Consider the following 12644-nt stretch of genomic DNA (forward strand, 5'->3'; position numbering starts at 1 on the left):
TAAGAACGGACCTCCGGAACGAATTAAGTACTTAACCCTAGGTACCACTGTACTGCAGTCACACAATCAATCAATCAGTAGCTACACTAGGTTCCACATAGTCACAAAAACAAAAAAGAGCCACAAAAACAAAACAAAAAACAAAAAACAAATAGCAAAAACAGACAGAACTCAGCGTTAACACTCAAATCGGAAGTGTAACACCCAAAATGGAAGTGTGGCACTCAAAATGGAACATGTTCGGCATCCAAAAACAGTTCGCAAACTGGAACACTTACTTCTGGGTTTGCAGTGTTTGGGTTCCAAGTTGTTTGAATACCAAGGCGTTTGAGTACCAAGGTACCACTGTAGACCATCATGGTCTTTCTGTACTGACAATTAGGGTGCTTCCAGATTGGAGATTTGTTGTGGAGTCGTGGCTGCGCATACATACACAAGGTTTTGTGTTTTTTTACACCACCCTAATAATAATAATAATAATAATAATAATAATAATAATAATAATAATAATTTATTTATACCTCACCCATCTGGCTGAGTTTCCCCAGCCACTCTGGGCAGCTTCCAATTGAGTGTTAAAAACAATACAGTACAGCATTAAATATTAAAAACTTCCCTAAACAGGGCTGCCTTCAGATGTCTTTTAAAGATAAGATACCTACTTATTTCCTTCACATCTGGTGGGAGGGCGTTCCACAGGGCGGGCGCCACAACCGAGAAGGCCCTCTGTCTGGTTCCCTGTAACCTGACTTCTCGCAGGGAGGGAACCACCAGAAGGCCCTCAGCGCTGGATCTCAGTGTCTGGGCTGATAATGTCATTGTGATAATAATTCCAGCCTGTATCTTTTTTTAAAAAAAAATAAAATCCTCTTAATATGGAAAATCCATTCAGTAAAGAAAAAGAAACATCAGTGATGCAACTTCATTCACAGTTTGTTTGTAAACCATAAACCATTTCCATTCTTTTCTATAAAAAAAGTTTCTTATCTTGATTTCGTATTAATGCAATGTTGTTTTTTATGTACCTGTGTATTTTTTGCCATATTTTGGTTGAACTGTCCGCCACCGCTTCAGTTTTCTCTAAGGGGTACTTTTTTTAATACGTGGTGGAGCGGCATAAAAATTAAATCCTCTTCTTACAAGAAATTCTTCTTGTTATTGCTGCTGCTGTTAAATTAAAGTTGTTGCTGCTGCTGCTAAATTTATATTAAATAAAAAGCAGGACGGAGCGGGCGCTTAATACAGTTGGCGCCGCAAACAGCCTGCATTCGCGGCGCTCGCCTCCAGGGGGCGGCCTCGCGACAGGCCGAGAGTGCGGCCGACGGCCACGTGACAGGCAGCGCGGCGGCTCCGGAAGCGGAAGCGAGGCGTCGGGCATGCAGCCTGAGCTCCCGCAGGCGGAGAGAACGGGACTGAGGGGAGGGAAGCCGGAGAGAGACCCATGCAGGTAGGTAAAGGGAAGGGCGGGGGGGGAGTCCGGGGGGGCGGCTGGGGGAGGGGAATTCCCCTTCCTCAGGCCGAAGGGTCGGAAGCGAAGAGGGCTGGGCGAGAGAGGGGACCTCGTTGGCGGGGCAGGAATGTGGGGAGGGGGCCCTGCGAGAAGCGGGGGTCGGGGAAGGGCGTGTTGCTTCCTCCCCTTCCCGCTCTGGAAATGCGGGTGGAGGACACTCTCGCATTAGGGCTGCCACCTTTGTTCTGGGGTGCGATTTATTTCCCCTCCCCCCCCAATCCATTACAGTGGTACCTCGGGTTAAGTACTTAGTTCGTTCTGGAGGTCCGTTCTTAACCTGAAACTGTTCTTAACCTGAAGCACCACTTTAGCTGATGGGGCCACCTGCTGCCGCCGGAGCACGATTTCTGCTCTTATCCTGTAGCAAAGTTCTTAACCCGAGGTACTATTTCTGAGTTAGCGGAGTCTGTAACCTGAAGCGTCTGTAACCCGAGGTACCACTGTACAATCTTATCACTCACACACAGTTGTGCATGCCAAGCACTCCTGTCTTCCACTGCCTCCCACAGTTTGGTCAGACTCATGTTCATAGCTTTGAGAACACTATCCAACCATCTTGTCCTCTGTCGTCCCCTTCTCCTTGTGCCCTCCATCTTTCCCAACATCAGGGTCTTTTCCAGGGAGTCTTCTCTCCTCATGAGGTGGCCAAAGTATTGGAGCCTGAGCTTCAGGATCTGTCCTTCCAGTGAGCACTCAGGGCTGATTTCCTTCAGAATGGAAAAGTTTGATCTTGCAGTCCATGGGACTCTCAGGACTCCTCCAGCACCATAATTCAAAAGCATCAATTCTTTGGCGATCAGCCTTCTTTATGGTCCAGCTCTCACTTCCATACATCGCTACTGGGAAAACCATAGCTTTAACTATACGGACCTTTGTTGGTAAGGTGATGTCTCTGCTTTTTAAGATGCTGTCTAGGTTTGTCATTGCTTTTCTCCCAAGAAGCAGGCATCTTTTAATTTTGTGGCTGCTGTCACCATCTGCAGTGATCACGGAGCCCAAGAAAGTAAAATCTCTCACTGCCTCCATTTCTTCCCCATCTATTTGCCAGGAGGTGATGGGCCCAGTGGCCATGATCTTCGTTTTTTTGATGTTGAGCTTCAGACCATATTTTGCGCTCTCCTCTTTCACCCTCATTAAAAGGTTCCTACACACAATATGAATTTGTAAATCTGGCTGCGCTTGACTCCGCTGCATGACGTTTCGCACACCCGCCTTTGCAAAGGTTCCCTAACTTGGCATAGAGAGGGACAGAGAGAATCGTAGAATCATGTGGAAACCCAGACAGATGGGCGGGGTATAAATAATAAATTATTATTATCATTATCATCATGTATGTACAGTAGCACCTCAAGTTGCATACGCTTCAGGTTACATACGCTTCAGGTTACAGACCCCACTAACCCAAAAATATTACCTCAGCTTAAGAACTTTGCTTCAGGATGAGAACAAAAATTGTGCTCCGGCGGTGCGGCAGCAGCAGGAGGCCCCATTAGCTAAAGTGGTGCTTCAGGTTAAGAACAGTTTCAGGTTAAGAACAGACCTCCAGAACGAATTAAGTTCTTAACCCGAGGGGCCACTGTAGTCGGAAGGGACCCGGGGGATCATCGAGTCCAAGCCCGCTGCAGTACAGGAATATGCAGTCATCCCATACGGGGATGGAACCTGCAACCTTGGCGTTATCAGCACCTCACTCTGACCATCTGAGCTATCCAGGCTGACCTGGATAGAAAGAGAGAAAAGACCTGAACTTTGCTCCTTTAAAGCAAGCAGGCTGTCTGTCCCCCTCTCCTCCCCACTCAGCGGCTCTTCTCCCGCTTTGCTGTTTCAAAGCAAGCCACGGAGGAGGGAAGGAAGGGGAACCATGGATCCTCTGCTCACAATTGCAGCAGATCCCCCCCGCCACCCATAGGCATTCCCTCCATAACACGCACAGACATTTTCCCTTACTTTCTAGGAGGAAAAAAGTGAGTGTTATGGTGCAAAAAATACGGTAAATCTGTACACATGAATTGTTTTGAGGACACGGTGTTGGCATTGCCTGCCTTAATTTGCTTAGGCTGCACACTTGCCTCCTGTAAGTAAGCCCTGTTGAGTTAAATGGGACATACTTCCCAGTAATAATAATAATAATAATAATAATAATAATAATAATAATTTTAGTATTTGTACCCTGCCCATCTGACTGGGTTGCTCCAGCCACTCTGGGTGCACAGGACTGCGTTGTTAGTACAGTGTATTTTCTGTAACTAATACTTTTGAGTTAATAAATCACAGTTAAAAAACAAATAAGGTATTATTACATGGTTTTAGGCAGTGCTATTTTTCCAGAAAATGAGGTGCCGGAACTCACCATGAACGCCTCTCTCTTTCTCTTAGAATGGCAATGGCACCCGCCTGAGAGCTGCCAGAACTTACCTGGGAGGTGCTGGAACCCACCTGAGAGGTGCTGGAACTGAGTTCTGGTTAGTTCTCCCTAAAAAAGCACTGGTTTTAGGTTGCCACACTTCCACGCTTTCCTAAATTTGATTGCAAAAGCCAAATAAGCCCGTTAATGCTTTCTTTAGATCTAAACTGTGCTGCTCCTTTAAAGCTTGGGAAAATAAAATGCTCTTAGTTCCTCTATTCTCCTAATACCATTGTGAAGCAGGTGGCTGTTCTGTTCTAAATATAATCTCCTACAGGCACTGGAGATGAATCTGATGCCATGAATCTGGTGAGGAGTTGAGCATAAATTGAAAACCAGTAAATAGAGAGATTCATATTTTTAGGCATCAGTGATAATTAGTTATACAATGGAAGGTTATGGAGGCAAAACATTACGGGTTTGTGAGGAAACAATATGCGTTTACAATTGCTTTCTGAAGTAATGAGTTTAAATTGCTCTTTCTGGTTTTCATTGTTAATATTTGCATAGAGGTAAGGTGTGGATGTTGATCCTTATCAGGTTAACATGAGAGCTACAAGCTCCATAGCTGAGTTGTAGGGAAGTTGTAATTCAGGATTGCTGCAATAATATTACACTCGCAGATATTTTTAGTGGCTTCTGCCTCCTGGCTGTAGAGGTATTGCAGACATTTTAATAACAGGCTGCAAAGGAGTCCTTGGGAGACAGTTTTGTAGTTCAGCCAAAAAGTTGTTCTTGATTGCTCCCAAGCTGTGTGGTGGAGGAGATGGCTAGTTTAGCTGGTTGAGCTTGTTTTTCACTGCTCTTATGGGAAGCATTTGAAACAACATGAGGAATACTTAGCTGTAACAGCCTCTAGTAATCTCAGGCTCACTCAATTTCTCTTTCTTAGCTTTGAGGAGTGGGGGTGGGGGGAGGCATGGATTGTATCTCTCATGGTGGTGGGGAAAAATCTTGAAGTAATTTGGCTTTATCAGTAGAACAAAGCTGTCTCTTCCCTTCTCACTTGGGCTTGAATGCCCAGCATTGCTCCCCATTCCCCTATCCTGGGGGTGGAGAGTCTGCGGCCCTCCAGATATTGTTCGATACTTCATCTCTGACCCTGCTGGCTGGAAGTGATGCCAGTCCAGGACAATCTTGAGGTTATAGGTTAGGTAAAAAGTAAAGAACCCCTGGATGGTTAAGTCCAGTCAAAGGTGACTATGGGGTTGTGGCGCTCATCTTACTTTCAGGCCAATGGAGCCAGCGTTTGTCCACAGACAGCTTTCCGGGTCATGTGGCCAGCATGACTAAACCACTTCTGGTGCAATGGAACACCGTGACGGAAACCAGAGCACACGGAAACGCCATTTGCCTTCCCGCCACAACGGTACCTATTTATCTACTTGCTTTCGAACTGCTGGGTTGGCAGGAGCTGGCACAGATCAACAGGAGCTCACCCCATCATGGGGATTCGTACTGGCAACCTTCTGATCGGCAAGCCCAAGAGGTTCAGTGGTTTAGAACACAGCGCCACCCGCGTCCCTGGTTAGGTTAGGGAACATTAGGTTCCTTAACCCCTTTTTGCCTCTAATCTCCATATGCTTATGCTTTTACACTCTGTCTCGTTTGCAGTTCTAGTCTGTTGATTGAAAGATAAACTAAAGTACACGTGGAAGCTAGCCCTGTTGAAACACGCACACCACCTTGTATGCTCAGAAATACCACTATGTAGCTTGTGAACATAAGAATTGCCCTGCTGGAGAAGACCAAAGTTTCACCTAGTCCACTACTCTCCTAGAGTCCCTCTTGAACAGTGTTTTTCCACTAGTGAGGCATATGAATATATTGGGCAGGTGGGTGGGACCTGAGTGTTCCCAAAGAATATGTACAATATGAGTAAAATAATAATCAAGTTTATGCAATTTACATCCATTTAAAAATGCAATTAAAATAAGAGGGGAGGTGTGGGGTTTCTGTAATTGCAAAAGTGGAACATGGGTTAGAAAACAGTTGAGAAGCATTGCTCTCGTCTAGGACACTTCACAAACAGCCTGAAGATGATTTGTCTTTTGTTGTGTACAGCCAGCATTTTGGTACTTAGAGCTATATTGCTTATGAATGGAAGGCTCATTTAGCAGTGTATTATAAATATTAGTAGCATGAAAGGAGAAGTTGATCCTCTTCTAGTTTACACAAAACTTTCTTCTTGGTTACCTGGAGGTGACTCCCATTTGTTGCAGATGGCTGGGCAATAAATTGTTCACTTAATGTACTCATTGTTTCAAAATGTGTTCAAAGTTTTGGGGTGTCGTCATGCATGCATTTAAAAACATGTATTCAAAAGTTACAATGCAGTTATAATACAATATATGTTCAATCAATATATCCCCTCCACAGACACTTCTGTGATGATGGTGGCATTAAAATATCCTGTTCTTCTTCAATAGAAGAGAAAAAGGGAGACCAGATTGTGTCAAAGGTATCTTTTTTGGAGATGCCTTTGATTAGTCACTGATGGTATGTGAGGCATTTTGACAGAGCAATGCTCCAGATGTTATTAACACAAGCCTCTATTGGTATATTAGAAGTTTCCTTCCATTGTTGGGCAATAACTAGCCTAGCTGCTGTGAACAGGAAGGAAATTAATTATTTAGATTTAAGGGTAGAATTTGCGGTCAAATCTAATCATAACAAGGCAAGTGCCAAATTAAGAGGGATAGATTGTTTAGTGATTTTGGAGGTCAGATTAAAAACTTTCCCCCAAAAGGCATGGACCACAGGGCACTCCCACCACACATGGATATAGGAACCTCGTTCTCCACAGCCTTTCCAACATAATGGTGAGCTTAGAGGATTTGTCTGTGCAAGGTGTGGGGTGGGGTGTCATCTTTAGTGTGCAGGGTGTGTGAAAGTGTTAGGACTGCACAAAAGTGTGCACCGAGTACATACAGTTTGTGCTAAGCTTTTTCAGAAGTGTAAATGCACCATAGATAAACTCTGCTCTGCCCACCTCCAAGTCTTGCTGCAAAGCTGCCTAGTGCAAAGTGTCACATCTGTATCTCTTGCCTTCTTCTCTTTCAGGTGTGTCGGGAGCAGATCTTGGGAGATGCGCTGCACATGATGATTTAGAACACCATGCTGGTCACTGCCTATGTTGCTTTTGCTTTCCTCCTGCTGATATGCATTGGCTTGGAGTTCTCCGCCTGCCGTTCCAAGATCACCGGCAGGTCTTGCTCCAACCCAGCCTTCCTGCGGTTCCAGCTAGACTATTACCAGGTCTACTTCTTGGCCCTTGCCGCTGATTGGCTGCAGGGACCTTATCTCTACAAACTGTACCAGCACTACCACTTCTTGGAGGCTCAGATCACCATCATCTACGTCTGTGGCTTTGCCTCCAGCGTGCTGTTTGGGCTGGTCTCCAGCTCCTTGGTTGACCGCCTGGGCCGTAAGAAATCCTGCATCCTCTTCTCCTTGACTTACTCCGTCTGCTGCCTCACAAAGCTCTCCTGGGATTATTTTGTGCTCATTGTGGGAAGGATATTAGGGGGGCTGTCCACTGCCCTGCTCTTCTCCGCCTTCGAGGCGTGGTACGTCCATGAGCACGTGGAACGCCACGACTTCCCGGCTGAGTGGATCCCCGCTACCTTCTCCAAGGCGGCTTTTTGGAATGGCATCATCGCTATCGGAGCCGGCGTGGTAGCCAACGTCTTTGCCGAATGGCTGGGGCTGGGCCCGGTGGCCCCTTTCATGGTCTCCATCCCCTTTCTCATGCTGGCGGGTGTCCTGGCGATGAAGAACTGGGATGAAAATTATGGCAAGAAGAGGGCTCTCTCCAGGACTTGCACTGATGCCTTGAAGTGCCTCCTCTCAGACCGCCGGGTCTTGCTCTTGGGTACCATCCAGGCTTTGTTTGAGAGTGTCATCTACATCTTCATCTTCCTTTGGACTCCCGTCCTGGATCCCCACAACCCACCCCTGGGCATAGTCTTCTCTAGTTTCATGGCGGCCAGCATGGCAGGCTCATCGCTCTACCGCGTTGCAACCTCCAAGAAATACCACCTGCAGCCCATACACATCCTTTCCCTCTCGGTCCTGATGGTTTTCTTCTCCCTCTTCATGCTGACTTTCTCTACCAACCCTGGGCAGGAGAACCCTTCCGAGTCCTTCTTGGCCTTCCTGCTCATTGAGCTGTCTTGCGGGCTCTACTTCCCTTCTATGGGTTTTCTGCGGCAGAAGGTGATCCCCGAGAAGGACCAGGCAGGTGTCATGCACTGGTTCCGCGTCCCACTCAACCTGCTGGCCTGCCTCGGCCTGCTGATCCTCCACGACAGCGACTACAAGACAGGCACCAGGAACATGTTCACCATCTGCTCTGTCATGATGGTGATGGCCCTCTTGGCCGTCGTGAGCCTCTTCACGGTGGTCCGTAACAATGCAGAGCTCAGGTTGCCCAGTCCGCCCGGTCAAAGCGAGGTCTCTTCTCCTGAGCTCTGATATGTGATGCTTTTTCTTGGGGGAAGATGCTCTGGAGTTGGCCAGTCGTCTGTTGCACATCACAGTGCTGGTACTGTATATAGGTAAGGACTTTGCAAAGTGAACACAAGAGTCTCTTCTGAGTCTTGTGTGTCCTTTTTCCCCACATGAGAGAATCTTTTCTATGCCTTTTTCAATAAGGATTGATCCCTATCGGACTTGATCTGTGGCAAGCATAGCTTTCTTTTTTGCACCGTGGAGTTTTTGATTCCTGAGGCATCTTGACTTCTGCTACCAAAATTTGTGTGTGAGGGTGTGGGGAGTGCTTCCTACCACTTCATCCTGGATAGATTGTGGAAAGTAATGGTTGAAAAGGACACAGCCCTCTATTATTATTATTTTTTAAGTGAGCAGTGAGGTTGATAGACTGATCATATATTATCAGTATTGAACTTGTTCACAATGTCAGCCAAATTCCATGTTGTCAACCCTCTGCTTTTGGAAAAGAATAAAATACATAAAGCTTCTCTTCTCAGTGTTTATTTGGGCGGGGGGGTATATATGGTGAGGCCTTCGGAGTTTAGGCCCAGGATTGAGTATTTGTGGCTCTTCGGATACTGTAACTACAGTTCCCATCATTCCTGACCAATGGCTATGCTAATGTGGGAGGGAAGGGAGAGGGCAAACCCGTCATGCACACGAATGAAGACCCTGTATTGCTCAAACTTCTCCCTTCCTACTACATAACTGATTTTAGAGTTGCAACATTTTTAGAGGACGGGCAGAAAGGTTTTCCACATAATTTGATCCGTAACAGGAAACACAACTTGTTATCAAGCGAAAGAATATGAAAGGTTTGTCTTTTAGCACATGTCTTGAGACGGAGAAAGAAATCATAGAATTGTAGAATTGGAAAGGACCCCGAGGAGCATCTAGTCCGTGTTAGGGTGTGAAACCTAAGACGCTGGCAAATTAGCAATGTCATGTGACTTTAAGTAGTCAAGCTCGTTAAGTTGTTAAGTTGCTCAGTATATAAAGAGTGTTTGTTTTCTCTGCCTGTTGTGGGAGTGCTGGACGTGAAGCAAAATGTGTGAAAGCTCCGGAGGTGTTTCTGTTATCTTTCTGCAATAAACCTGTCTTTGGAAAGACAGGCTTCCCTGTGTCGTTTTTTTTTTGCTGCTGAGACTTTGGAGCTTGTACTGCAACAAGAATCTCTGCACTGGACTTAATTAATACTCTGCAAAGAAAGCTGTTGCTGGTGGCGCAGCGGAAGCGCTTACTGGACCAGTACACAGACTCTCTTAGGTTATGGCTCCATCTACGTTTCTACAGCTGTATTGTGTGCAGAGAAAGTGAAAGCAGCTTTCGGATGAGAGAAGACCGGCTTGGTCGTAAATCCAGCTCTTAAAGGAACTGAGAGGCTGGAGGCGTCTGAAAAGTGAGTAAAACAAATCCCAAGGGGAAAGAGAAGCAAGGGCACACAGAGGGAGTAGCAGCAGACCCCAAGAATGGCAGTGGAAAATTTCCAGGTTCCCTTTACAAAGTTGAACTCTGCTAATTATGTGCAGTGGTCTAAGAGGGCTCAAGTCTGGTTGGAAGCCAAAGAAGTGTGGGCTGACTATGTCCAGAGGCGAAAGCCGTTTGTGGCTGTTGCAGCAGATGCCACAGCAGAGCAACAGGCTGCTGCACATGCTCAGAACAGGGAACATGATAAAATGGACACTAAAGCTAGATGCATGTTGATGGTATCGATAGACGATTCCCAATTACCTCATGTGGAAAATTTAAGGTCTGCATTTGAAATTTGGGAAGCTCTTAGGCGAATTCACCATAGAGCCACGCCCGGAGAGAAGGTGAACATTATACGTGCTTTGTATGAGTTGAAACTGAAGCCAGGGGATAGTGTGGTTGAACACACGTCACAGATGACTGAGTATTTCAACCGACTGTCATCTCTAGGTGTGAATTTTCCTGAAAATATTAAAGTTTATACTCTGCTTAGCAGCCTGCATGCAGGGTTTGAAAACTTAGTACTAACTTTACAAGTTTTGCCAGAGGACCAGCTGAATATGAATTATGTGACTGGTAGATTGTGTGAGCAAGAATATCAACATCATCGAAAACGTATTGATAATTCAAATACCCCATGGGTTGGATGTTCAGATAATTCCCAGCATGAGGGAACTAGCGGGCAGAGCTGTAAGGAAGCCTCACAAGTGTCTGCTATGGCCAGCAAGTCATGTTTTCGATGTGGCAGCAGGTTTCATTTGATAGCAAAGTGTCCAGAAAAGCAACAGGAATTTCAACAGTCCAAGGCCAGTTTCCGGAGCTACAGGGGAAGACGATGTGAGAACTACAAGAATCAACGATCCAGAGGGGGAGCAGGTGCTGATAAGGGACTATCTGCAATGGCAGCACAACAGAGTCCTAAAAGGAGCCAACAAACCTTGAAGTGGATAATTGACAGTGGAGCAAGTCACAGTTTAGTTCCAGCGACATCTAGTGGCAGCTTGATGAACTGCAAGACATTGCCAGTTGCAAAAACCGTGACTATAGCAGACAATAGTAAACGAGAAATGAACCTTAAAGGCACAATTTATGTTAACTGTTTGCAAACTAACCTTCCTGTTTTTGTTCTTCCAGGAATGAAGAATGCACTTTTGAGTGTGTCATGCCTGGTAAAAAGTGGTTTTAAGGTTGAGTTTGAAAATGATGTGTGCACCATTTCAAAACAGGGGAAGGAGCTAGTTAAAATTCCCTGTGAGGATGGGCTTTTTGTTTTGGATGAAGAGCAGTTAGCAGCAGGTAGATGTTCAACAGGTGAAGCGCAAGCTAAGTGTGTAAATAAGGCTCCTCATACAGGTTGTGTACATCTACTACACAGAAGGTTAGCTCATATATGCTTTAAGTATGTAAGCAAGATGCCAGATTTAGCTGAGGAGTGTAACGTTAAACCCTGTCCAAATTTTCTGGATTGTTGTGCTTGTAAACATGCTAAGGTTAAGACATGTAACTATCCTAGATCTGATAGAGTAAGCAAGAAACCCTTTGAACTTGTGCACACAGACGTGTGTGGCCCTATGCCAGTCAAATCGCTTGGAGGTGCGAGATTTATGCAAATTTTGGTGGATGATTTTTCAAGAGCTAGTTGGGTTTTCTTTCTGAAAGAAAAATCACAAGCAGCTTCCATCCTGATGGATTGGATTGAAGAAGTTGAATGTAAATTTGACACCAGGGTACGTAAAATACAATCAGATCGTGGTGGGGAATATGTGAACCACACGCTGGAGACGTGGTTAAAAAGGAAAGGTATAGTTCATAGACTTACCAATCCCTATTCACCACAGGAGAATGCAGTTGCCGAAAGAAAATTTCGAACATTACAGGAAGCCATTGCTGCTTTGCTGTTTGATTCTGGACTTCCACAGAGTTTTTGGGCTGAGGCTGCACTGTATGCGAATTATACTTTTAACAGAGTGTACAATAGCACAGTAGGCAACACTCCTTACTTCATGCTATTTGGGGAAAAACCAAAAATTGATCATCTAAGAGTTTTTGGATGTCGTGCTTATGTGCTGGTGCCTAGGGCACAACGTAGGAAAGGCGATCCTAGGTCTAAAGAAATGTTTTTCTGTGGTTATCAAGCAAACACAAAAGGTTGGAGATTTGTGAATGTAGAAGGCAATCAAACGAAAATCACAATCAGCAGAAGTGCGGAATTTTGTGAACAGGATGGTTGGAATAAAATTCATGGAAATCCTGACATACTATTTGATGTGGTGGACAGTAACAATGAAACTCAGGCCCCAGGGCAGGTATTAGTTCCAGAACAGGCTGAGGAATTTGAGTCTGAGGACGAGGGTGAGAAATCGTCTAGTTCACCCAAGTCTGTAAAGTCAGAATCTTCTAGCTCTAAAAGTTCACCTGTACAGCAAGAGAGACGTGTAAAGTCAGAATCAGAAAGTTCTTCAACTACTAGTGACAAACAGGTGACTACTAGTGACAAACAGGTGACGACTAGTGATTCTGAGTCAGAGGGGGAAACTGAAGGAACATCGCAGGAACTGCCAAGGCGTTCCAAGCGTGCCAACAAAGGTAAACCTCCTGAAAGGTACCAAGCTATTAGTGTTTGGGCTGGTTTGGCAAATTGCGAACCTGAGAGTTTTGAGGAGGTTGAGCAATTACCCCAGGAGGAGGCCAGTAGGTGGCGTGAGGCCATGCAAAAGGAGTTGAATTCTATGAAAGAACTGGGGGTGTTTTCCATCACCAAACTGC

At 45.5% G+C, this 12644-nt stretch overlaps 2 protein-coding genes across 3 annotated transcripts in view; one reads left to right on the plus strand and one right to left on the minus strand.

Moving 5' to 3' along the window:
* CSAD (cysteine sulfinic acid decarboxylase) overlaps positions 1-12644 on the minus strand; it is a 742174-nt gene that overhangs the window by 416679 nt on the left and 312851 nt on the right. The gene's annotated exons all lie outside the window — the stretch shown is intronic.
* On the plus strand, positions 1336-8896 carry MFSD5 (major facilitator superfamily domain containing 5). Of its 2 annotated transcripts, XM_083427778.1 has the most exons (3): positions 1336-1447; positions 3887-3972; positions 6978-8896. In XM_083427778.1, the coding sequence occupies exon 3, from the start codon at positions 7032-7034 to the stop codon at positions 8388-8390; it is 1359 nt and encodes a 452-aa protein (XP_083283904.1). In that variant the 5' UTR covers positions 1336-1447; positions 3887-3972; positions 6978-7031; the 3' UTR covers positions 8391-8896. The 2 variants fall into 2 exon arrangements, with proteins under 2 accessions (XP_083283904.1, XP_083283905.1); XM_083427779.1 differs by lacking the exon at positions 3887-3972 and having other exon boundaries at positions 1342-1447.

Source organism: Podarcis tiliguerta, assembly GCF_965153285.1.
Source record: "Podarcis tiliguerta genome assembly, chromosome: 2".
NCBI classification, from domain to species: Eukaryota; Metazoa; Chordata; class Lepidosauria; order Squamata; family Lacertidae; genus Podarcis; species Podarcis tiliguerta.

Bases quoted from the DNA above. Each gene is read 5' to 3' on its own strand.
- MFSD5 (XM_083427778.1), top strand. From the start codon at position 7,032: ATGCTGGTCACTGCCTATGTTGCTTTTGCTTTCCTCCTGCTGATATGC.